The sequence below is a fragment of the Bos mutus genome, chromosome 25, assembly GCF_027580195.1.
Source record: "Bos mutus isolate GX-2022 chromosome 25, NWIPB_WYAK_1.1, whole genome shotgun sequence".
NCBI lineage: Eukaryota > Metazoa > Chordata > Mammalia > Artiodactyla > Bovidae > Bos > Bos mutus.
The window spans coordinates 40,864,067-40,889,011 of NC_091641.1; the positions used below are offsets into that span (position 1 = coordinate 40,864,067).

The 24,945-nt window shown below is 63.2% G+C and overlaps 2 protein-coding genes across 4 annotated transcripts in view; both read left to right on the forward strand.

The window, feature by feature from the left end:
* On the forward strand, positions 1-20,648 carry CLCN7 (chloride voltage-gated channel 7). Of its 3 annotated transcripts, none has more exons than XM_070362139.1 (25): positions 1-246; positions 6,582-6,653; positions 9,871-9,942; positions 10,034-10,099; positions 10,591-10,723; positions 10,946-11,055; positions 11,473-11,553; positions 12,134-12,196; positions 12,288-12,371; positions 12,874-12,967; positions 13,179-13,243; positions 13,379-13,495; positions 14,046-14,100; positions 14,342-14,402; positions 14,879-15,017; positions 15,702-15,795; positions 16,504-16,673; positions 17,555-17,606; positions 17,806-17,933; positions 18,032-18,117; positions 18,213-18,342; positions 18,882-18,941; positions 19,037-19,213; positions 19,297-19,377; positions 19,512-20,648. In XM_070362139.1, the coding sequence occupies exons 1-25, from the start codon at positions 70-72 to the stop codon at positions 19,596-19,598; spliced, it is 2,454 nt and encodes an 817-aa protein (XP_070218240.1). In that variant the 5' UTR covers positions 1-69; the 3' UTR covers positions 19,599-20,648. The 3 variants fall into 3 exon arrangements, with proteins under 3 accessions (XP_070218240.1, XP_070218241.1, XP_070218242.1); XM_070362140.1 differs by having other exon boundaries at positions 1-222; XM_070362141.1 differs by lacking the exon at positions 1-246 and adding an exon at positions 3,683-3,864.
* The window catches only part of CCDC154 (coiled-coil domain containing 154), an 8,860-nt gene continuing 4,562 nt past the window's right edge, over positions 20,648-24,945 (forward strand). Inside the window, exons 1-9 of the mRNA XM_070362593.1 lie at positions 20,648-20,772; positions 21,228-21,331; positions 21,885-21,966; positions 22,045-22,102; positions 22,250-22,512; positions 22,601-22,799; positions 22,944-22,975; positions 23,274-23,369; positions 23,817-23,940. Of these exons, the coding sequence (XP_070218694.1) occupies positions 20,648-20,772; positions 21,228-21,331; positions 21,885-21,966; positions 22,045-22,102; positions 22,250-22,512; positions 22,601-22,799; positions 22,944-22,975; positions 23,274-23,369; positions 23,817-23,940 (1,083 nt within the window). The remainder of the gene's footprint in view (positions 20,773-21,227; positions 21,332-21,884; positions 21,967-22,044; positions 22,103-22,249; positions 22,513-22,600; positions 22,800-22,943; positions 22,976-23,273; positions 23,370-23,816; positions 23,941-24,945) is intronic.

Genomic DNA, 24,945 nt, shown 5'->3' on the forward strand with positions numbered 1-24,945 from the left:
GTGACGGCTGCGCGGGTCACGAGAACAAACACGGCCGCGGCGCCGGCGGCCGGTCCACTGCGGCGGGACATGGCCAACGTTTCCAAGAAGGTGTCGTGGTCCGGCCGCGACCTGGACGACGACGAGGCGGCGCCGCTGCTGCGGAGGGCGCCGGGGCTCGGGGTGCCGGCCGGCGAGGCGGCGCCGCTGCTGAACGGGGCTGGGCCCACGGCCGCCCGCGCGGTGAGCCGGGGGCAGGCGGGCCGGGTAGGGTCCGCGCCGCGCTCGCGGGGGCCGGGGGCCGGGGCCCGGGGACGCGGCGAGTCCGTGCTCGGACCGCCGGGCGGACGGTAGGGCGGGCTCGAAAGCCGGGCCCCGTCGGTTCTGGACTCGCGGGATCGCGGGGCCTTCCCCTCGTCCCCGGTGGAGCCCGGCAGCTGCGGTCGACTCCCGGCAGCACGAAGCTGTTTCCTCCCTGTTTGCTCCACAGCGGTTGTGAAGAGAAGGCAGGTGGTCTGCTGCTCAGGTCACCCATTACTTTTTGGTTTTGTTTTTTTTTAAATACGAGGTACTATTTTTACCGGGTCGTTTTTGATCCGCTAGGAAAGATGTTTCAAGAGCTTAGGTCGCAGAGTTTGCTTTTGCAGTGGGAATACCTTGGGGACTCGGCCAGGCCCCTTTAGACGCAACGGTGTCAGGGCGATCTTTGGAATGACAGGGACCTGCGTTCGGTTTTCCCGCAGCTGTTCTTTGGAATGCAAGCGCGGCCAGATGCAGGAAGACAAGTCCGAGTGGTCTAAATGTGCCCTGCGAGTCAGCACAGAAGTCTGTGTCACTTAAGTCAGTTCCTGTGTGTTGTGTTAATTTTGAGTTGATTGCGTGGCCTTACTCTGTTTTGTGACTTTTCTTCCCCTTTCTTTTTTCTCACTGTGTTCTAGATGTGTCCTTTACACCCTTTTGTGGTGTTTAATGAGGAAGGACTCAAGCATGGGGCTGTTCCCCTAGAACTTATCATTAGATTCCCCTGGTCCCCCAGAGATGCATTGGACGGTGAGGGTCACAGTCTGCTCCGTGAGTGAGGTCTTCTGCTCAAGCGCTGTCTGTCCGCGTGAGAAGTGACCTAAAGGGTCTGATTTACAGTTGTTTTTGATCTGCTAGGAGACAGGGCTGCTTTGTTATTTTCTTCTCAAAATGTTTGTTTCTTTTCTCCTCCTTAAAAGAAAGTGTGGAGAAGGAAATGGCAACCCACTCCAGTATTCTTGCCTGGAGAATCCCATGGACGGAGGAACCTGGTGGGCTACAGTCCATGGGGTCACAAAGAGTTGGACATGACTGAGCGGCAGGGGCAGTCTTTCTGCCCCCTTCTGATGTCTATGCCAGAATCTTTCTCTATCTCCTTCATACTTTAATAAAACTTGATTACATAAAAAAAAGAAAGTGATCTGAAATCTACAAACTACAAATATGAAACTGGCCCTAAGGGCTGACAGGTAAAATGATTGAAAGCTTCCAGATGGAATTGGAGTTTATTTCAGGACTCAGTGTGCGGGGGTTTCTCAGTTCTCCTTAGACAGCATAGACACGGGAGTTGACTTTTTTTTGTTTTTCCTTAAGAACCTGTTGACTCTTCCCTTGAAACTCATTCCCCTGTAAAAAACCTTTAGGGGCTTTTTTGTTTTTCATTTGTGTCTAATAAGTATCAGTTGCTCTTAAGCAATTTGAAAATAAGGTGTGGTGCATCTGCTGTGTGCCCCAGCTGCACACAAGAGGTGAACAGCGCAGCTCCCTTGCCACTGGCTCCAACTCCAGGAAGAACAGGCCCAGGGCTCTGGGAGGACTGTGTGAGGGGCCCCAAGGGCAGGAGAGGTCACCTTGGGTCCAGTCTTGAAGCCTGCATGATCCTCGGGCCAGTAGACAGAGGGGAGAGAGAAAGGGAGAGTGCATTTGGGAAGCAAATTGGAGTGAGTGGTGGGGCGGGGGAAAGAGCCAGGATGGACTCGCAGGGGACAGCTGTGGGCTTCCTGTTGTCTATCTCGTGGAGAAACCTCGGGAAGCTGGAAACTCCAGCCTTGAAGGATGCTCAGACGGCCTGGGGTGGGCGAATGGAGGGGCTAGGGGTCACTGGAGGCATTGATGCAGGAGCTTTGCTCTGCACCAGCAGAGGCAAGTGCTCAGGCTCCTTGCTGGCAAGGAGGGTCACCCATGTCCAGCCCCCAGCCGCCCGTCATGAGGTGGTCAACACTGGTCACTCCCAGGGGTATTAGAAACAGCAGTTTGGCTCTGGTGGTCTTTGGGTTGCCGCTGACTCAGCCCCTCAAGGCCAGCCATCTTGCAGGAGGGGCGGTTCTGGACCGGCAGGCTGAGTTCACCACAGCACACTTGGAAGCTGCTCTTGGAACAGGGCCGTCTGAAGTGGCAGCCTGGTGCCTTGGGGTTTCCTGCAGGGTGTCCCCAGCCGGAGTCCAGTGCACCCAGTATGGGAACCTACCAGGCGCTCTGGGGGCTGCTATGGGCCGTCCTGGGCAGGATGGTTGTGGGGCGCCCCGAGTGTAGCCCCATCCGTCGGGAACCAGGCCATTCGGAGCTGCTCTTCTCTCTCTCTGGTCCTTGGCCTGTCATGCCCAAGTGTGCGGTGAAGGCAAGTTGCTGCCTGTCCACCCCTGGGGCAGGGGAGGTGGCGTCAGCCAGCAAGTCACAGTCATATGTGCGGGCAGAGGGTGGGCAGCAGGAAGCAGAGGCGTCTCAGGACTCAGAGGGAAGCCTGAGCCGGCAGCAGCTCCGGGCTGGGGTGAGCGTCGGCGGAAAGTCCCTCTGCCTCCGTGTCCGCGTGCTGTCCTCCTCCCCTTCCAGCTGCCCTGGCTCCACGTCACAGGGTGCAGGCCAGCCACCCCGGCACCTCCCCGAGGGCTCCCTCTCTCCCCTGTCTCCCCCAGGCCTGCAGTAGCCTCTGCCCAGGGCTGGTGCAGGCGGCTCAGAGTCTGGGAGGCAGAGGACGTGAGTACAGCCGAACCGTGTGGGAGAGATGAAGACAAGGTGGGCCCAGAGCCGGTCAGGGCGTCCGGGAGGCCCCCGGGGCAGAGGCAGCTGTGCCCGGACAGCAAGGCCATGGCAGGGCTGTTCTCATCCCCCACCGTCTTCTGTCAGCTCTCGGCCCGATGCCGCTGCCCCCCGCCCCGCCGCTCTTGGGCCCTGGCATCACCCTCAAAGCCTTCCTTTATGCTGACTTTGTTTATGGGCAGCCTGGTTTTTCTGACTGTAAGCCCCTGGTGGCAGAGGCCCTGTGCATGTCCTCAGTGCTCAGGGCGGGGGGCTTCGGGCTGAGGGGGGTTGGAGAGCAGAGGGCAGGGGTGTGCAGACAGCCGGTAAACTTTGCCATTTGTTTTAATGATGCAGAAGCTACGTAGCACAGTTGACCACCTCACGCGTGACTAAGCACACGTCGGCAGCACTAAGTCCACCGTCAGCAGCAGCACCTCCAGGACCTCTCGTCCTCCCAGACTGAACCTCTGTCCCCTGTGAGCCCCGACTCCCCAGCCCTCCCCCAGCCCCTGGCAAAGGCCGGTCTGCTGTCTGTCTGCGTGACGTCTCAGAGCAGCGGCGTCATGCAGCATTTGTTGTTTTGTGACTGGCTTCTTTCGGCGCCTCCAGGTCTGTGCGTGCTGGAGCATGTGACGGGGTTTCCTCCTTTCTAAGGCGGAACAGCGCTGCACTGCGTGCGTGGACGTTAGGCTTATGCACCATCTTCCAGTGGGCAGTTGGGGTGCTTCTGCCCCTTGGCTACTGTAAACGATGCTGCTGTGAGTGTGGGTGTACACACACCTCTTTGAGACCCCTTTTGCTGGTCATTTGGGCCTCTACCCGGAGGTGGAATTCCTGGATCATGAGGTAATTCTATTTTTAATTTTTTGAGGAACCGCTGTCCTGTTTTCCACAGCAGCTGCTCTGTTTTACGCTCCCAGCAACAGCGCGCAAGGGCTCTGGTCCTGGCATGTCTTCACCAGCGCTTGTTTCTCTGTTTTTTGACCCTGTCCGTCCTCACGGGTGTGAGGTGGTATCGCACTGTGTTTTTGATCTTCACGCCCCAAGCCCCATGGCCGGTCTTTTTAGTCGAGTCGTTCGTTGCTGTCGGGCTGCAGGAGTTCCGTTCTGTAGGACTAGTTTCTTTTCACTCTGTTCATCGTTTCCTGTGATGCATGGAAGTTCACTTTGATGTACTTCCCTTCGCATATAAATTTTTAATTAATTGTGGATTTATGGGAAGTTGAAAAGACAGTACAAGAGAGCCTGTGTGCCGCACCCCATCTCCCGGGGGCCTTCCGTCTTATCCCGGGGCAGTGCCATGCCAAAACTGGGCAGTGATGTTGGCACAGTGTGTGTGCCCAGCGCCCTGCTGTCCCGCAGGGCACACCCGTCAGTGCCCGCATCCTGCCTCTCTCAGCCACTGCCCAGCCCCTGCCTGCTCTCCCTCAGGACTGGCGTTCCAAGCATGTCGGCTCAGGGGAGCCACATGGAGTGAAATCTTGCAGTCCTTTCGGAAGTATGGAGGTTTCATCCAGGCTGTCGTGTGCATCAGCAGTTTGGGGACGTGCTAGCAATTAGCTTGGGTGTAAGAAAAGAGAGAAAACAAGTCCCCATAAATCCAGTAAACGGCTTTTTCATCACACAAGATAATTCGTTTGTGAGATGCTCATAGAGTTCGGGGGAGAGATGATGAAAACACGAGGGTGCTGGAGGAGGGGTGCGGCCGGGAGCCACAGCAGGGGCTCCGTCCCTGCAGGAGCCCGTGTCTGGGTCTGACCGCAGCTCCCTGCTGCCCTCACGTGCTCACCCGGTGACTCCTGGTGGGGGAGTCCACGCCTCTGGGGCTGTGCTGCCCACTCTGCCTAGACCGCGTGGTTGCAGCCTGGCCCTCAGGGGCTGTTGAGCTGGCAGGGGAGCTGCTCTGTGGGCCAGCGGCTCAGCAGGAGCGACTGGTGGTGCGCTCTGTCAGTGGCACTGAGACACGCGTGCCCCTTCCGCCTGGTTCTGCGGCTCCGCTTGTTGGGTTGGTGGGCAGTTAGGTCTTTGCTGCTGCTTTCGAATCCCACTTTCAGCTTTGCCTATCTCTGCACCCCATCTCCTCAATGGAGAAGTCCCCAGTGCATGCTCCGCCGGTGGGCTGGCGGCCGGCGTGCCTTCTGGCGACATGTGGCTGTGTGGGGAGCACAGGCTATAGCCAGCTCGGGCCTGACCTGTGAAGTCGGGTCCTTTCTGGCCCAGTGGGCCAGGCCCTCCTGCCTTCCTCATCAGGGTCAGCAGTTTTGAGGATGTTACCGATTGTTTTTAGGAAAGAGAGCAGTTGTGTTCTCTGCTCACTCCCATTGTACTGATGTTTGCCATTTACACTTGGAGGAAAGCGGCTGGAGCAGGATGGTGGGCTCGTGAGCACGCCTGACAGGTTACCTGTCGTGGGGGAGCAGTGCCCCCGTGGGGTCCCCCCAGCCTGGAGCCTGTGTGGGGTCTCGGCAGCTGAGGCCAGGCCCCAGTGTGGTCAGGCTGGTGTCCTCAGAGGGGGACACACACAACACATGTGCACACATACCCACACTCAAGCGCATGTACACCACGCGTGCGTACCTGTCCACGTGCACACCTGCAGGCACACATATGCACACACACAGGAGGCTGGTGGTAGCAGAGCAGAGGTTGGAGTGATGTGACCACAGCCGAGGGGCTGCCACACCACCAGGGATGGGAAGGGGCAGGGCCTCCCTCCCGACCCTGCGCGGGCATGCTCCCCGCTGGTACTTGTATCCGCGGAGCTGAGAGAACGTTTCTCTGCCGCGGCCTCTGCAGCTGTGGTCTCAGCCTGGGGCCTGCACTGCTGGCGGCTGGGCGTGCTGCTGAGTGTACGCCCTCCTGCTGGAGTGCCCGTGTGTTCTGGGCTCCCACGTGGCGGGCCCGCGGTCCTCATCCCTTCTGTGCTCTGTGGTTTCTGCAGAGGAGAGGCCAGGCGCCTGAGCGCCGGGAGCCCCTGTGTCACACAGGGGGCTCGTTTCCCGGGGCTGCGCCTGTGGCGGCCTATGCTTCGTCTCTTGGTCCTCATGTGTGCCATGCCCGGCGTTGGGCGTGAGGGTGGGCACGTGCCAGAGTGACTGTCCTCTGCGATTGACCTGTCCTGGGCCCAGTAGCACGCCTTGCTTCAGAATGCCCTGCCCCAGAAAGGATGCTCCTCTGACCGTGTGTCTGGGTAGAGGTGGTAGTTGGGAGGCCTGTGACGGGCCCACCTGGTGGAGCGGCTCATGTCATGATGGGGGGACAGAGATGGGGCCTCTGCAGGTGGCCGGGGGGTGCGGGGTGAAGGGCTCCTGGAGGAGGGGCTTCATCCCCTGGGTTTCCCAGGACAGGAGAGAGGGACCCAGGAGGACCCGGGGATGGGACAGGCTGTGGGTCCCGGGCTGGGCCTGGGGGCAGCGCTGGCCCCGCTGGCATCTTCCACACGCGGATGTGGGTCTGTGTTCCCCCAAGGACGCCAGGACACCGGGGTCGGGGGGCCGGGAGGGGGTTATGCCGATGCAGCTTGGCCTGCAGCTGAGCAGCGTATGGTTCTCTTCTGCTTCCAGTCACCACACTCGGCATTCTTTCGGATCGGACAGTTGAGCAGCGTGGAGCTGGATGATGAGCTTCTGGACCCTGTGAGTGGAATCCTGCTTGACCAGGCCCCTTCCCTGCCCCACCCCAGACAGCCAGGCCCGTTCTGTGGAGCCACAGCCTGGCAGAGGACGGACAGAGAATGCCACACAGGAGGATGGCAGGTGGTGACAGTGCTGTGCAGAGCGTGGGGACAATGCCGTGCACACGGGCCACCAGAGGAGGCTCCCCTGCGGGACCCCATCCCCGAGGCTGAGATGATGAGCGCAGGTGGGGGCACGCACGTCAGGAGCGAGCTGCTGTGTGCAGCCTGGGAGGGCCAGGCGCGGGGCCCGTGGTGGTCCAGGGATGGCATCTCAGGGTGCTGGGCCCTTGGACCTGGGTGGCGTCCCTTCTCCTGCCCCTGTTTCGGGGGTTGAAGTATCCAGCAGTTTCCAGCCTTTTCCCGAGACCCTCCCCGAGTCGTGCAGTTGACCCCCACCTCGGGAGTCAGCCTGCATCCCCGTGAGGCTGCTGGCACCGCACAGCCTTCGTGTCTTTGTATCTTTGGGAGAACTTCTGGGTCCTGTCACGTTTCTTAACCAGGTTGTTTGTGTTTTTGTGATTGAGCTCTGAGAGGTCTTTGTACACTCCAGACACACATCGCTTGTCAGTTGCAGGATCTGCAGAAATTTCCTCCTGTCCATTACTGGTCTCCTCACTTTATACCGGTGTCCTTTGAAGCACAAACACTGCTAATTTTGACACAGAGAGTTCATTTGGTCTGTTTTTTGTTGCTTGTGCTTTGGGTGTCATAGGTAAGAAACCACTTCCCAGGCCAAGGTCATAAGCATTTACTCCCATCTTTCGTGTTCTACAGTTTAGATCTTTGATCTGCTTACCCCTAGTTTTGTACATGATGTAAGATAAGGGTCCAGCTTCGTTCTTTGCACCTGGGTGCCCAGTTTTCCCAGCACCGTTTCTTGAAAAGATAGTGCTTTCCCTGGTGAGTTGTCTCAGCACCATCATTGAAGGTCAGTTGCTGTGACGGGTTTGTTTCTGGGCTCTGAGCCTGTCCCTGTGCCTAGGCGACACTCCTCTGACGCCTCTAGCTTTGTAGGAAGTTTCAGAAGTAGGAAGTTTGAGTCATCCCACTTTGTTCATTTCCTGAAAGAGGTTTTGGCTGTTCAGGATCCCTTGTGTGTTTCTCTGTGGGGTTCAGGCTCAGCTCATCAGTTTCTTCAGAAGCTCCAGCTGGAGTTTAGACAGAGGTGGCGTCGACTCTTAACATCCAGTCTTCTGATCCCCAAGCTCAGCATAGCTTCTCATTTGTTTAGGTCTTCTATTTTTTTTTTTTTTAACAATGTGTTATAGTTCCTAGTGTACAGATTTTCACTTGCTTTGTTAAGTGCTTTCTAGAAATAAATTTTATTTTGTAGAGTCTTTTTATGCTGTGGTAAATGGAGTTGTTTTCTTAATTTCTTGTTGGATTATTCATTGCAGGAACATGGAAATATGTTTTTCTAGAGTACTTTTTGGGGTTTTCTGCATATCAGACCATGCCACCTGCAAAGAAGAGTTTCACTTTTCCTTCCTGACCTGAGTGCCTTTCCCTTTCTCTCTTGCCCGATTGCCCTGGAAGAGCCTCCAGGACTGAGCTGAGCAGAGGTGCCCGGCAGGCACCCTCACCTTGTCCAGCTGAGCAGAGGTGCCCCGGCAGGCATCCTCACCTTGTCCAGCTGAGCAGAGGTGCCCGGCAGGCACCCTCACCTTGTCCAGCTGAGCAGAGGTGCCCGGCAGGCACCCTCACCTTGTCCAGCTGAGCAGAGGCGCCCCAGCAGGCACCCTCACCTTGTCCAGCTGAGCAGAGGCGCCCCGGCAGGCACCCTCACCTTGTCCAGCTGAGCAGAGGCGCCCCGGCAGGCACCCTCACCTTGTCCAGCTGAGCAGAGGCGCCCCGGCAGGCACCCTCACCTTGTCCAGCTGAGCAGAGGCGCCCCGGCAGGCACCCTCACCTTGTCCAGCTGAGCAGAGGCGCCCCGGCAGGCACCCTCACCTTGTCCAGCTGAGCAGAGGTGCCCGGCAGGCACCCTCACCTTGTCCAGCTGAGCAGAGGCGCCCCGGCAGGCACCCTCACCTTGTCCAGCTGAGCAGAGGCGCCCCGGCATGCACCCTCACCTTGTCCAGCTGAGCAGAGGCGCCCCGGCAGGCACCCTCACCTTGTCTAGTCTCAGAGGGGCGGTCTCAGTCTCTCACCCCTGAGCGTGTAGTTACGTGTGGGGCTTTACAGGCACCTTGGTTGGTGGAGGAGGTCCCCCACGTTCTTCTGTCCTGTCAGGTGTTTTCCCTGTGTCTGTTGAGGTGCTCTATGTGGATTTGGTCCTTTATTGAAACAGTATTGGCCTGTTTTTGCTTTTACACCACGTCACCTTCTGCTTGTCCAGACGCCCCCAAGTGTCCTGCAGCTCGGTTCCTTCTGGCCCTAACGGCATCACAGATCCACAGGCTGAGGGCTCAGTCCATGAAACAACCCCCTCCCACACCAGTCCAGGCCGCCACCGTGCTCCCATTGACCAGTGCAAATTAGGGTTCCCACGACCCCCTCCTTGCTTCCATAACTTGCCAGAATGCCTCGCAGAACTCAGGGGAGCACTTTGCTTATGTTACTGGTTTACCACAAAGGACACAACTCGGGAACAGCCAGATGGGGGAGACCCCCAGGGAAGGTATGGGAAGGGGTGCGGAGCTCCACACCCTCCCTGGGAGCCCTCTCCCAGCCCTCCACGTTCACTGGCGGGAAGCTCCCTGACCGCTCCGTGTGGGGTTTGAGTGGAGGTCCATGGCGTGGGCAGGACTGGTTGATCCCTGCCCATTGGAGAACAGCTGCGTCTCCAGCCCGCTGGTCCTGTGGTGGTCTTCTAGTCCCAGCCCAGCCCTCTCTCAGCCCAGACTCGCTTGTCACTCAGAGAAGCCAGGCGTCCGGGGCCGGAGCTGGAGCATGGACGAGCGCCCACAGTGGGTGTCCCGTCGCACCACAGACATCTGCCATCTTGCTTTTCGGGGCCAGGCCACCTTGGTTCCTGGCATAACCCACCTGGCAGGTGTCGCGGGGCCTGACCGCCTGCTTCCTGTTGAGGTTCTTCGTCTCCACATCCAGCCACATGCCTGGCCTGGCTTTGGGCTCAGAATCGCTGCCCTGTGGGGCGCGCGGGCACAGCCCCTTCCTTGTGCCGCTGTGTCCTGACACGTGCTGGGTTGCCAGGCTCTGTCTCTTCCCCACAGGACATGGACCCCCCTCACCCCTTCCCCAGGGAGATCCCACACAACGAGAAGCTGCTGTCCCTCAAGTACGAGGTGGGCCCCCTGCGCCCCGCCCTCCCCCAGCGTGGCCGGCCCGTGCCCACGGGCCAGGGTCGCTCACCACTGTCTGCCGCCCGGTCCGCAGAGCCTGGACTACGACAACAGTGAGAACCAGCTGTTCCTGGAGGAAGAGCGGCGTATCAACCACACGGTGAGTCTGCGGGGGAGCCGGGGGTGAGCCTGCAGGTGAGCTGGGGCAGGTGAGCCGGGGGGTGAGCCTTTGGGTAAGCCTGCAGGTGAGATGGGGCAGGCAAGCCGGGGGGTGAGCCTGTGGGTGATGCGGGTTGCAGGGGGCAGTGTGTCTGTATGTGTGTGTGTCCGTCCATCTGTTTGTGTGAGACCCCGCCGCCTCCCTCCTTCTCCTTCCCGCCCCAGCCCCTCCTGGCGTTCTGGGGTGAGCACTGCCCACGGCAGGGCTCAGGTGCCCATGCCAGCGTCACGTTGTCACCTCTGAGGAGGTGGCGGCCGGAGCATCGGCATCCAGTTATGGCCCTGGTTGGGGGTCCGTCCTCCAGGGCTCCACAGCCTCTGAGACGCCGGTGGGCTGCTCTTCTGGGTCTGGGGGCCCGCAGGGTGAGCCTGTGCACAGTGGAGGTCACAGAGCGGCCCCTGACAACCACACCCGCCCATGGCGACCCGCAGGCTTTCCGGACGGTGGAGATCAAGCGCTGGGTCATCTGCGCCATGGTGGGCATCCTCACGGGTCTCGTGGCCTGCTTCATCGACATCGTGGTGGAGAAGCTGGCCGGCCTCAAGTACAGGCTCGTCAAGGACAGTATCCTTTGTCCGTGGTCACTGGAAGCCAGTGGACCCGCAGGAGGGGTCCCCACCGTGTTCTGCTGTGCGTCAGACAGCGTGATTGGGCGGGGCTACGTGTCTCGGGGTGGGGCTGTGTGGTGACCCCGAGATGCCCATTAAGTGCCCCGTAGGCCAGAGCACAGCCCCCTGGGGAGCGGCGCCCCGTGACCCCACAGCACGTGGCCCTTGACAGCCGCAGACATCGACAGGTTCACCGAGCATGGCGGGCTGTCCTTCTCCCTCCTGCTCTGGGCCGCACTCAATGCCGCCTTCGTGCTCCTCGGCTCCACCATCGTCGCCTTCATAGAGGTAGGCGGGCCCGCCGGCCCGGCCCTGCAGGTCTGCTGGCGGAGGGCCGCACTGAGGGGTCACGTGCCCCAGGACCCCCTTTCCTCCCCATGCCCCTTTGCTCGTCCCTGTGGGGGTGTTGGAAGGAGGAGGGGGCTGTGTCCGGAAGCATCTGGGTGCAGTGCAGGGTTCTCTAGGCGGGCAAGAGCACAGGCCCCTTAGTAGGCCCCGTCCTGGGACCCCCACCTGCCCAGGGGGCCACCGGGCCCCCTAAGCCCGTGGCATTTACTCCCCTCGGTGGTCACTCTGTGTGGGGGTGGGAGAGGCGAGCAGCCCCCTCCCCCGGTGGATCGAGCCCCACCAGGCACGTCCTCTTGGGCCTGTGGCAGCGACAGTGGCTCGCCTAGCCTGTGGGCTCAGTGCTGCCTCTCCTTCCAGCCGGTTGCTGCTGGCAGCGGGATCCCCCAGATCAAGTGCTTCCTCAATGGGGTGAAGATCCCCCACGTGGTCAGGCTCAAGGTGAGGTGCGAGGCGGCCCCTGGGGGCTCAGGGCTCAGCCCAGGACGCGTCCTTGCCGACTTAGCAGTGTTCTATTTGCCCACGTTCACCTCCACAATTTGCCCAGACTCGCGCTGTCTGCTGTTGACACGCCTCTGTGTGGACGTGCTGGCAAGTTTATGGGAACTTTTTTTGGATGACGACTCCTGGGCATTTCCAGGGGGTGGTTGGTGGACCTGGGCCGGGGGTTTGCTGGTGACATCTCTCCTGCCCTTTCTGGGGATGGGGTGCTCCAGGCAGTCGGGGGTCTGGTCCTTCTCAGGGGAGCAGGGAGCAAAGCCCGAGGACAGAGCGACAGCTGCTCTGCGTGTCTCCTGTGTGGGCGTGAGTGCCCGGGATGGAAGGTCTGAGGAAACGGGTGACAGGGGGACGCCGGCTGCCAGCCCCCCATCCCTGGACGCCTGCCTGGGCCCTGGCCCCCTTTTGGCCTCCTGCCTGCTGGGGTCACGATGAGGTTCCTCTCTGTGTGCAGTTTGTCGCTTGGGTCCTTGACCACGTGTGGCCTGTAATCAGATTTGGCATCTTTTCCTTTGTGTTCCAGACCCTGGTGATCAAAGTGTCTGGCGTGATCCTGTCAGTGGTGGGGGGACTGGCCGTGGGGAAGGTAACGGAACGCGGCTGCCCCAGCCTGCACCCCCTGCCCCTGCCCCGTGGGGGCAGGCTGACCTTCAGAGCACACCGTCCTTGCCTTCCAGGAGGGGCCGATGATCCACTCGGGCTCGGTGATCGCCGCGGGCATCTCCCAGGGCAGGTCCACGTCGCTGAAGCGGGACTTCAAGGTGAGTCCCCCGAGTGCCCAAGGCCAAACCCCGGGCAAGGCCCACCTCCCCTGCAGCCTCCTCTCCTCAGCCTCTGGTCCGTGGGGCATCCGGTTGCTCAGTGCTCCGTGCGGAGGTGTGTGTCTGTGTGGAAACGGCGTGTAGCTCTGAGAAGTGTCCACGGGAATGTGGCCCAGAGAGGTCGGGAAGCTCGCGTGTGCGGGCTGGTCCTTCGTGCACAGACCACAGCGTGTGGTCACTCCTGGAGTGGGCAGTTTTCTCTGGACGTCAGTGGGCAAGGAGGCTGCCCGAGATCCTGCTCTGCAGTCCTGCCAGCCAACCCCATGGCTGAGCCCATCCGCTCCCTTCCTTCTTCCCTTCCTCCCTCTCACTTTGAGTCCCTTTCCCCTCTCTCCTCCCCTCCCCCACCCCTCCCCTACCCCTCACTCTGGGCCCCCTCCCCTGGTCTGAGAGAAGTGCCATCGGAGGCCGGGGCTGAGGCGTCTCTGTTGTCCTGGCCCAGATCTTCGAGTACTTTCGCAGAGACACGGAGAAGCGGGACTTCGTCTCGGCAGGAGCTGCAGCTGGAGTGTCCGCAGCCTTTGGGGCCCCTGTGGGTGAGGAGGGGTGACTGCTGGCCCCCGCTGTGGGGAAGGAGGGTCTTGGTGTTGGGGGACTCTTGCCACTGAGCACGTGGGGCGGGCCTCCCGAGAGCCCCGATGGCCCTCTGTCAGGGGCCAGGTGCCCTGGGGGCGGGGGCGGGGGCGGCCATGGGTGCAGGGCTGTCTGGTGGGGCGGTCACCTTAGGGCTGGCGGCTGCTCTTCCAGGTGGGGTGCTGTTCAGCTTGGAGGAGGGCGCGTCCTTCTGGAACCAGTTCCTGACGTGGAGAATCGTGAGTGCCGGGGACGGCCCTCCTGAGGCTGGGCAGCCCTCAGCCCACAGTCCCTCCCCGCTGTCCCCCGCTGGGGCTCAGCTGTGTCCTGCTGCAACACGTTGGTGCTGACAGTGTGCGTCTCTCTGCCTGCAGTTCTTTGCTTCCATGATCTCCACTTTCACCTTGAACTTTGTCCTGAGTATTTACCATGGGAACGCGTGGGACCTGTCCAGCCCTGGGCTCATCAACTTTGGAAGATTTGATACTGAGGTGCCCGCCACGGCACCCCTCACCCTGCAGCCTTTCTCCGAGGGGGCCGGGCTATGCACTCGAGGCTCAGCCCGAGCAGCTGTGGGGGGAGCCCTTGTCTGTGGGGCTAGGGCTGGAGCTGCCCCAGGAGGGGGTGTCTCGCTTGGCCCTGCAGGTGGGGCGCCCATCAGCCAGCAGTGCTTCGGGGCAGCTCAGGCGTCTGCAGACTGTCGGGCGGCATCACTGAGGCTGATGGCTGGTGCCCCGCAGCGGCTCCCGGAGGCCAAGAGGTCCTCAGTGGCTGGCTCTTTCCCATGACAGGCTGCTGGTGGCCAGGTCACCAGCGTCCTCTTCCTCTTTCGTGGCCCCTCACTTCCCCATTTGCAAAACCCTGGGCCGTCCCCAGCCTCCCTGTGAGGAGGCAGGCGGTCTGGTCTGCCTAAGTGCCTAGGGTTCCTCTCCTGGGGTCTGTGCCCTGTGGGGAGGCATAGGGCCCCTGGACATGCCTGGCCTCATCTGAGCAGGGGCCGGTGGTTTGCTCATGGACGCCTGCTCTTGTTTTTCCACACAGACCATGGTGTACGTGATCCATGAGATCCCCATCTTCATCGCCATGGGTGTTGTGGGTAAGGACGGTCGCGGGCTCCAGGCCTAGCCCGGCTGTGGGGTCCAGAGAAGCTCATGGCCCCGGCTCTGCTGGCTCTCCCGGGTGGCGGGGGGGGGCCCACCCAGGGGGACAGCTCCTCAGCTTCCTCACTCTGAGTCCGTGGGGGGGCCCTCCCTCCTCGGGCGTCCCCTCTGGCCCCCCTGCCACCTGGGCAGCCTTCCCTGAGTCTCAGACACGTATCTGCTCCTTCCTCTTCCCAGGGGGCATTCTCGGAGCTGTGTTCAACGCCTTGAATTACTGGCTGACGATGTTTCGAATCAGGTGAGAAATAAGTTTTGACAGGTGTGGCCACACGGGGTCTCTTAGAAACAGTCCCGTTCTGTGCTCTCGCCATGCAGTAGCCCTGTGCCCAGTGTGCTCCCTGCCCCCCACATGGCGAGGCACGTGAGGCCTGGCAGGAGGCACGGCCCGTGGACCTGGTGCGGCCCTGGTGAGGTGTGTCGGGCTGCTCGCATCAGCCTCGGTGGTTTGCAGGGGTGTCTGCCAGGCACACTCTGTCTGGCAGAGTTGCTCGTGTCGCTGGGAGAGCCATCCCGGGGGCCTCTGGTGTTTGCGGCCGAGGCGGGGTCTTGGCCTTCTTTCTCCTTGTCCTCTCACTCCGGGAGGCAGCCGAGAGCAGGCAGAAGCCTGGTGCGGGTGGGCAGATGGGCGCGGCGTCCAGGGCGGCCTTCCCGAGTGGCGGGCCCTGTCGCCCTTGCCACTGGCCAGCCCACACTTGGCCCGGCTGTGCGCTCCAGGTACGTCCACCGGCCCTGCCTCCAGGTGGTCGAGGCCACGCTGGTCGCCGCCGTCACCGCCACGGCCGCCTTCGTGCTCATCTACTCATCCCGGGACTGTCAGCCTCTGCGGGGGAGCTCCGTGTCCTACCCCCTCCAGGTAGGCGACCGAGGGGGTGGGGCAGGGCAAGCCCCCAGACGAGGGCAGGCACCTACCTGGCCTCCTGGAGTGGTGGGCTGACGGGGTCTGCAAGGTGGGGTGGTGGGTGTGCAGGGGAGACCCGTGTGCCCACGCTCACCACGGCAGGTTTCACCGCAGCCCTGGTGCCCGCCCACGACAAGCAGGAACCCGGTGGTTCACACACACGGTGGGTCCCCTCCCTGTGGAGAGGGCTGAGCTCTGACGTGCTCCCACATTGCCACCTGAGAGATGCCAGATGGGAAGGGCCACACGTGGCATGGTTCTGTTTACGGGAAACGTCCAGAGCAGGCTCCTTCATAGACGGGAGCTGTTTGCCGGTTGTCCAGGGCGGAATACACACTCACAGGCCTGTGTAGGCCCGCAGCTGGGGCCGTGGGATGGACACACACCACTCTGCTGGGAGCCCCTGCTCAGGTTAAGGCTTCTAGGGGGGCACAGTCTTGCTCAGCCTGAGGGCTGGGCCTAGCACACGCCGGGCATTGACGTCTGCCCAGGCACTGTGGGAGCCTGCTCCTGACACAAGCTCTCGGGCCTCACCTCCTCTCCGAGGCCGCAGCCAGAGCCCCCGTGTGTGCTTGTCCCTGATGCCTCCTGGCCCAGGACCACCGCATCCCACTGCCCATCCACTCTCACCCCTTGCAGCTCTTCTGTGCTGATGGGGAGTACAACTCGATGGCCGTGGCCTTCTTCAACACCCCGGAGAAGAGCGTGGTCAGCCTTTTCCACGACCCCCCAGGTACGTGCCCCTGCTCCGAGCTGTCGTTTGCCTGTCCCCTGTAGGCCTGTGCCCTCTGGCCTGTTTGCGCGTGCACAGACGCGGGCAGGGCTGACTGACGCCTTCTGGCTGAGCACCCGCAGCCTTGCTGCAGGGCTGGCTGTACTAGGGCCTGCAGCTGGCAGCCAGTGCCCGGGGGCCCAGCCAGGCTCCCCAGGCTGTCTGGTTCTCTTCCTGGAGGCCATCCTGTCCTTTGTTCAGATGGACTTGCCTCCCAGGGTGGGCTTCCCTCTTGGCTGCTGCCCACAGGGGTCACTCGGTCAGAAGACAGCCTGGGGAGGCGCTCTCTGGCGCTAGAGCCTTGCGCAGTCCCATGTTCCTAATGACAGGCTCAGGCTGGATGCACACCTGCTTCCAGTGCAGTGGTCTTGGTTACCCAGGGGCGAGGGGCCGCCCTGGCCGCTCGGTGCCTGTCTGCAAGCCCTCTGCCTCAGCTCTGGCTGTCGCCCACAGTCAGTGGCAGCCCAGGGCCCCCGCTCCCCACTGCCTGTCCCCTGGGCATCTGGGCTTGTGCCCGAGGGCCGGGCCCTGAGACCCTGCACTGGGCCTCTGAGGATGGGAAGGCTCGGGGAATGGGCTGTGACCAGGGACTCAGCTGGACCACTGGGTGGGCAGTAGCACCCAGGGTTGCGTCCGCGAGGCAGGCCCTGGCCAGCGCCTTGTCCGCAGGCTCCTACAACCCCATGACACTCGGCCTGTTTACCCTGGTCTACTTCTTCCTGGCCTGCTGGACCTACGGGCTCACGGTGTCAGCCGGCGTCTTCATTCCGTCCCTCCTCATTGGGGCTGCCTGGGGCCGGCTGTTCGGCATCTCCCTGTCCTACATCACGGGGGCTGCGGTGAGTGCGGGTCCTCCGGGCCACAGCCGGGCCAGTGCCCTGGGAGAGCACGGCGGGCCCAGGAGCCCACCGTTGCGGGGGCGGAGCCTGGGGGGTGGAGCTCAGGCCTCAGCCCTGGCGATGCCTCCTGCTCGCCTCCCACCTGCCTCCCCGGGTGGCTTGGCCTTCAGCCTGTGGGCCTTCCAGCTGTATTGCGGTGGTTCAGACAAAACCTTAAAAAGCCATCAGAGGGGTACAGTGAGTCTTCCCTCGCCAGATTTAAGTCGTGTGGCCCAAGTTTCCTTCTAGACACAGTTTTGGCTTTCGTTACGGTGACTTTCATACCTTTGTAAACTCCTGCCTTGTGGAAGTGAACAGCTGGGCAGCTCCTCAGCGTGTCGTAGAGTTGTATGACCACGACCACCACCGAGTTCCGAGTGTTCTCGTTACCCCAGAAGGACAGCTGTCTGCGCTAGGCAGTCCCGTTTGTGTCCCCGGCCCCGGCAGCCCTAGTCAGCTTTCTGCCTCCGTGGACTATTGCAGAGGCAGTGTATCGTGCCTCTGCTGGCTATTGTGGCAATCTGTTTGTGCAGGCGGGCCATCGTGAGCGTTGTGTTTCCACGGCTCGCCCGTGCAGTAGTGCGAGTCGGCTTTTCACTCCTTTCTACGCTTCCTGGTGTGGCCCAGGTGTTTGTGTGTAGACTCCTGCCCACACCCGGCCCCGCCCCAGCGTAGCGCATGCCCGTCTCTCAGGCGGCCAGGTTCACTTGTCCCTGAGTGGTCCCAGTGAGCGTGTTCACAGACTCAGGTGACGCTCGCTCCTGGGCAGTGCGGTCAGTGCGGCCTGGGTGGGTTTGGATCGGGGCTACCACGCCCCCCAGCATCCCGTGTCTTCCCTGCAGGTCTGGGCGGACCCTGGCAAGTACGCCCTAATGGGAGCCGCTGCCCAGCTGGGTGAGTGCTGGCTACCATGTGGGTGTCCCACCCACCTCCCCCCACCCCCCCACCTCCCCCCACCCCCCCCCCCCCCCGCCCATCTGGTGCTGCCTGGGGGCCAGGCCGCAGGGTTGGATGGACAGCGGGGTGCTGCACAGGGGACCGTGGGGCTGCTGCCCTACCCGCTCAGTCTCCCCCTCCCCCTCCCCCGGGGCAGGTGGGATCGTGAGGATGACGCTGAGCCTGACGGTCATCATGATGGAGGCCACCAGCAGTGTGACCTACGGCTTCCCCATCATGCTGGTGCTCATGACCGCCAAGATCGTGGGGGACGTCTTCATCGAGGTTCGGCAGGGGGACTGGGGGTCGGCGGCTGTGGCGAGGGCGGGCCCGTGGGGGTGGTCCCCAGCAGCCTTGTACATGGCCCTGCCCACTCTCCCCAGGGCCTGTATGACATGCACATCCAGCTGCAGAGCGTGCCCTTCTTGCACTGGGAGGCCCCTGTCACCTCGCACTCACTCACCGCCAGGTACCCTCCGGGAAGGCCCGCAGGCTGGGCGGGTGCTGGACGCCCTGGGAGGCTTCATCAGCCACATGGTGGGTCACAGCGTGGCTCTTCCCCAGGGAGGTGATGAGCACGCCGGTTACCTGCCTGCGGAGGAGGGAGAAGGTGGGCGTCATCGTGGACGTGCTGAGCAGCACGGCGTCCAACCACAACGGCTTCCCCGTGGTGGAGGATGCTGACGGCACGCAGGTATCGAGCCCCGTGGAAGGCCAGGCCGACACCTGGGCTGACCAGGGCGGCGAGTGGGGGCGGGCTTCTGTGAAGGTGGGCATCTTGCTCTGGGGTTTCTGGTAAAATCCTCTGCTCGCACCGCTTTGCCCGTGAGCGAAGTTCCCGTGGTGTGGTGGTTACTGAAGCACCCCAGCGTCTTGTGGTCCCACCTCAGGCTGCACCCCAGCCGAGGAGTCAGGGCTGACTGTCGGGGTCCTGACAGGATGTGCAGCCACGCTGCCTCTGGCATCTGGGCCAGGGGCCAGAGTCTGCTTCTTGCCCGCACTAACACAATGACCTCTCGGCACCTCATGGTCTGGGTCCTGCCGCCTCTCCTGGGCGTTTGGGGACCAGCAAGCCTGCCTGGGGAAGTGCCTGCTGCATGGCTAGTGCCCGTGGGCTGTCGGCATCACCCGGGAGCCTGGCTGGAGCCCCCAGCTGTCTTGGCGCTGGCGGCCAGTGGCCCAGACGGGCGGGTGGGTCCCAGGGCTCCTGCAGATGAGGCATTTCTTGTGCAGCCAGCTCGGCTCCAGGGCTTGATCCTGCGCTCTCAGCTCATCGTCCTACTCAAGCACAAGGTAGGCCATCGGGTGGCCCAGAAGCCAGGCGGGGCCCTGGGCTCTGAACCTCCAGCACCCAGTGCCCGCCCCACCGTCAACCCCGCCTCCCGCAGGTGTTCGTGGAGCGCTCCAGCATGGGCCTGCTGCGACGCCGGCTGCGGCTGAAGGACTTCCGCGACGCCTACCCACGCTTCCCCCCAATCCAGTCCATCCACGTGTCACAGGATGAGCGGGAGTGCACCATGGACCTGTCCGAGTTCATGAACCCCTCGCCCTACACGGTGCCCCAGGTACTGCTGGGGGGTATCCTGCCCCGTGCCCTCCCAGGTGGGGTGGGGCTGGCGGGTGAGCTGAGGCCGTGTCCATGTTGCAGGAGGCGTCCCTCCCACGGGTGTTCAAGCTGTTCCGGGCCCTGGGCCTCCGGCACCTGGTGGTGGTGGACAATTGCAATCAGGTGAGGGGGGCCCGCTGTCCCTGGCCTGCCTGCCCACCCCCAGGGCTCCCCCAGGCTATGCCATCCCCTGCATGCAGGGCAGGGGCATCCATAGAGGGAACGCTGGACGTCATGACCCGGCCTTGCTTTCTCAGGTGGTCGGGTTGGTGACCAGGAAGGACCTCGCCAGGTACCGGCTTGGAAAGGGGGGCCTGGAGGAGCTCTCTCTGGCCCAGACGTGAGGCTCTGGCGCCTGCACCTCCCCCAGGGCCCTGCCTCACTCCCTGGCAGCAGATCCAGCGACCGCAAGACGTTGGGGATGGCCTGGCCAGTGTGTGGCGCACATGGACGCTCTGTGTTCTCAGTGTTCCCTCCCCCAATCTCACCCCTGGGGTCCCACACCCAGCCTCCTGTTCCTGATTCTTTAGGAATCTGTGCAACTGCTGTTTTCTTCCCAAGAGCCCGTGAGCACGCATGTCTGCGTGTGTGCGAGGGGACAGCTGGCGAGCAGGGGCCCGTGGGTCTGAGTGCTGCAGCCCCACGACGGGCTGGCTCCTAGGCCTGCGCCCTGAGCACCACCAGCGGCTGCAGCAGACACCCCTGGCCCTGGCCCTCGGGCCTCGGCTCGGTTGGTGGCCGTCAGGTTTTGGGTCTGGACAGAGACCCGAACTGGAGGCACAGAGGCGAAGGCTTGGGGAGCGGGACCACCCTGGAGCGCAGACCCCAGAGCCGGACTCCTAGACTCACCTCTGCAGCCCTGGCTTCACCCCCCTCAGTGCAGTGGGGTCTGCGCCGGGGTCTGGGCCCAGGGGGAGACCTGAGACCCTCGTTCAGGCCTGGACCCCCAAGTCGAACCACGCCTCTGTCACCACGCCCTTGTGGACACCGCTGGGAAGGCGGATCTTCTTGGCACATGGCGCCCCAATGGCCCTGAGTGATACTCTATAGCAGCTCTGCTTCCAGGATTGGGGGCAGGGGCTTTCTGGGATGAGTCAGCGAGCCCAGAGCAGGGACGCACCCTTCCCAGGCCGGGCAGGCCCAGAGCTGGGATGCTGTGTCCCCGAGGCCCCACCGGACCTTTCTTCTGCAGGGACTGGCGTCCCTGACCCACTCTGGTGGCAGCCATGGATGGCTCTGTGGTGGGTTGGCAGGCATTCCAGCTGTGTTTCAGCCCCTTTAAAGGGGGTGGGGCCTCAGAAGGTGGCTCTCTTGCTGGTGGGGAAGCCCTCCGTGGGGGGCACGGGGGTCTGATTGTGGGGATCTGAATGGAAGAAATAAAGGAATGGTACTGATGACCGTTGTCAGCTCCTTGTTCCCACCCAGTGTGGACCCTGATCCAGCACCCAGGATTCACTGGCTCACAGGGGTGGAGGTGGGGGATACCCCAGTGGGGACGCCCGTGAGTTGGGGATGCAGGTGAGGGACTCAGAGACCCGTGGATGGGCAAGTGCCTGGGGCCACCCCATGCTCCAGGGAGGGTGGGCCCTGGCCACCACATCCTTGTCCACATTCCTGGGACCACCGCAGAGCCCTTGGAGAAGGCTGTCTTCCCTCCCTTGCCTTCCGACTGCGGCCCCGGTCCCCACACTCGGGGGCCCCCAGGCCACGGCTGCTTGGTCGGGGTGCGGCCCCTAAGACACCCTGTCCCTCACCTGCCGGCCTCCAGGGTGTGTGATGTGGCTGCAGGGCGTCGGGCTCCCTGGGGAGGGGTTGACTTTGACACAGGCACACCTTGTAACAGGGAAGTCCCCCAACGGCCCTCGTGGGCAGGTCTGGCAACAGTGGGAGGGGGACCACCTGGGTGGGGTGAGGGGCCCGAGTGTCCACACGGGCCTGAAGCCAGATGTGGCCCCCCTGGCACCTGGCTGCAGGCTGAGACACAAGGAGAGCGCGGGCGCCATCCCCAGTCGCCGGGCATTGACGTCGAGCGAGGGGCTGGGCGGCGTGTTAGTTACCCGCTTTGAGTGGATTGCAGGTCCGCTTGGCCTGCCCTTTCTCGCGGGGCTGTGTCTGCCCTGCGGCTGCACCCTCCAAGTGGCCCTGCCCTGGCCTCGCCCCATCGCCCCTGTGGCCCCGTGCCCTTGGCCTGGCCACCCCTCCCACCGAGTGTGGTCCTGGCCTCCAGCCTCCCCGCTTGGGCTCCCTGACCAGAGGATGGGTGATTGCTTCCAGGCCACCCCTCCCACCAGGCTAGGGGTTCCCTGGCTGACCCAGCGGCCCGCAGCCACTCCCCCGACGGGCAGAGGGGCGTCCCTTCAGGTCCATCTGAGAGTGGGCAGTTGGGGCGGCCTCGTTGGGACAGGGAAGCTGAGGGCTCGGGTTCCACCGGCAGTTGGGCCGTGAAGTCAGGAGGTTCTGCTGAGGAGAAGGTTCCGGCAGAGCCCCGCTGTCCTCCAACCTTGGTTTTGTCCCAGAAGGAGGGATGTGAGGGCAGGGGCAGCCTCTTTGCGCCCCACGTGCTCCCCTGACCCTGGAGCTTCTGGCTCTGACTCCCCACTGTGCCCTCTGCCCCTCACCCTCACCCCCAGGTCCGGATCTGGGCCGCCGCGGGGCGCGAGGCCCAGGCCTCCTAGCAGCAGGCCGGCCACAAGCGGGGCCGCAGGTGAAGCTGTGAGTGGCGGCTGGAGCTAGAGGGACTGTCTGGGCAAGAGCTTCTGCGTCCCGTGGGGCCCCCGGCTCCCCTCACAGCCCTGGCGGCCTTGGGCTGGCAGCCACTGTCCTGCTGTCCAACGCTGTGTGTCCTCAAGTGGGGCCTGGACCTCTCTCAGCCTGAGCTTCCTGTGTGGACGGCGGGATCCAAGCCCTCCCTGAGCCTCGCTGTGTACCCAGTGGGATGAGCCACGGTGAGCGCAGTGGGTGCCTGCGGCAGGGTCTGGGGTCCATCTGGGAGCAGCTCCCCAGTCAGCCCCAAAGGCGAACCCCAAGGCACCTTCTCGTAGAGTGGACAGACAGCAGCCCCTCATCCGAGGCCTCACCGCCCTCCCAGCTGAGCACCGTTGCCCCAGAGGACCTGGGGCTCCTGGAGGAAGAGCTGGCCAGCCCCGAGCCCCTGAGTCCGGAGGAGGTCTCGGAGAAGGATGCGTGCAGTCGCCTGCAGTCCGACGCCTCTGACCTGGAGCAGGGCACCCTGAAGCGCTGGAAGCAGCTGGAGCAGTGGTGAGCCCCTGGGGCAGGCGAGGGAGCCTCATGGTCAGTACCACCGCCCCACACAGACGGCCGACTCGGCCTGCTCCTCGCCCCCCAGGGTAGCCGACCTGCAGGCTGAGGTGGCGTCCCTGCGGGGACACCGGGCCCGCTGTGAGCATGCCACGCTGAGCCTGCTGCGGGAGCTGCTGCAGGTGCGGGCCTGCCTGCAGCTGCAGGACACACAGCTGAAGAGGCTGCAGCTGGAGACACGGCGGGTGGCTCCAGCCCCCGAGAAGGAGGCTGTCCAGGTGGGGCGTGTCCCGAGGCCTGGGGGCAGCGCCTCCCCAGAACCTGAGCCCCACTCAGCCCAGGCCCAGCACCCCGACAACCCCCGGGGTCGGGCTCCGAGGCCCCGGCTGCACTCAGCCCGTGTCTCCGCCTCGCAGCTCCCTGGCCCACAGCAGCAGAATCAGATGCAGGCTCTGGACAAGAGGTACCCCCCCGTACCCCCCACTCACAGAACAGGCCTGGGGGAGGGAGAGGGCCTTTGGGGAAGCAGCCACTGCTGCCCGGCCAGCGTGGGCCCCAGCCCCGGGCTTTGGTTCCCTCCAATGTGGCGTCTTCTCGGGTTAGCAAATCCATCCACAGCTCCTCTCCAGAAGGCCTGGTTGCTGGAGCCCGGGAGCCCAGGAAGGGGGCTGAGGCTTGGCCAAGCCCCAACCCTGAAGGCTGCCCAGCCTGCTCCTGGCCACTGGGAGGGGCCCCAGGCAGGTGTGCCTCTTGTGTGCCAGGCTGGTGGAAGTCCGGGAGGCCCTAACCCAGATCCGGAGGAAGCAGGCACTCCAGGACTCCGAGCGGAAGGGCGCTGAGCAGGAGGCCAGCCTCAGGTGGGCCCCTCGGGAGGCGGTCTCTGGACCTGATAAGTGGTCGTTGGGGCGTCCCATGGCAGGGCAGGTGTCCCCCCGCCCTGGGTGCCAAGCTGCTGGTTGACAGGAGGCCTCAGAACCCCTGTGGACACTCTGTGGGGAAAAGAGACTCGAGCCCAGGGTCCCCACCCCACCCCTCCACCGTCATCGTGCTCACAGGGAGCCCAGCTCTTACCATCCCGGAGTGGGGGCGCAGGGGGAACACGCGCTGGGCTTCTGGCCTCTCGAGAGCGTTTACCCTGGCGGGGTCAGACCCCCTGCTCTGCCAGCCCATGGATCAGTCTCCACCCCCTGGATACAGGCTCAGGCCTGAGAAGGACTTGATGTCCAGGCCCCCACAACATCCCTGGGGCACCCCAAGGCCCTCCGGCTGGCTGGGCTGCCGTCACCTACAGCCATTGCCCCCAGGCTGTCCGAGCTGACTGGGAAGCTGAAGCAGGAGGAGCAGGACCGCGAGATGGCCTGCGGGGCCCTGCAGAAGAGCCAGGAGGAGGCGGGCCAGAAGGTGGACCATGAGGTGGCCAGGATGCAGGTACCCAGGAGGCCCACGCTGGGCCCAGGCATCTGAGCGGCCGACGAGCTGCCAGTGAGCTGGTCCACACCGGATCCCTCCCAGCCGGCGTCTCCTCCGTCAGCAGGCTCTTCCTTTCCCCGGCTCTCCTTTTGGTTCTGTCCATGTGTTTGGACCTGGACCAACCCCCAAGACCCACGCTGTGCACTGTGGTGGCCACTGGCCATGGGGGTCTCTGCATGTCGGCTCCTTGGTCATACGAGCCAGGCCACAGTGCCCTGTGGCCACCTGTGGTCAGCGCCTACTGCCACGGTCACGGCCACGAGACAGAGCACTTCCTCCCCTACAGAAAGTCCATCATGAGCGCCTCCCTGTCCCAAGGGACCAGCCCCTGGATCTGGAAACAGAAGCTCATACCCTGAGGCCCTTCCCCACCCTCCACCCCCGCACATGGACATGCATATCCCGGTAGGCCCGCTGCTGGACCAGTGCGCGTGGCTTAGAAGGTAGGGCTGGGGCCGTGCACTTCTGGCCTAGCCTTTGCAGCTCTGCAAATAGAGACCAGGCCCCGCACCACGTCCCCAGCTGCTGCTTGCATAGCTCAGCTGCCCTGCTGCCTGCCACCCCTGCGTGGCCCTGTGGGAAGGTGGTGTGCTGGCCCCATCGACAGGCAGGCGCTCCGGGCAGTGTCGGGGCCCAGGGTTCCCCATGCCTGGCTGGCCCACCGCCTCCGTAGTGTGCCCCAGGGCACTGAGTGGGCTCCTCGGCCTGTGGTCATCTGTCTACTGTTGCCCACGGCTGCTCTGGCGCAGGAGCCACGAAGCTGGAGGGTTGTGACAGAGACCCTGGGCCCATCAACCCGAATGTCTGCCTCTTGGTTCTTTGCAGAAGCAGCTGAGCCCGGCTCTAGGTCAGCTTGCATGGGGCAGGGAGGCACGTGCCGGCCAGGCACACCTGCCCTGGACTAGGGGCGGCCCTCCCGGCCTTAAAAGGAGAGGGTGCCTCGTGCCTGTGGGCGTGTCGGGG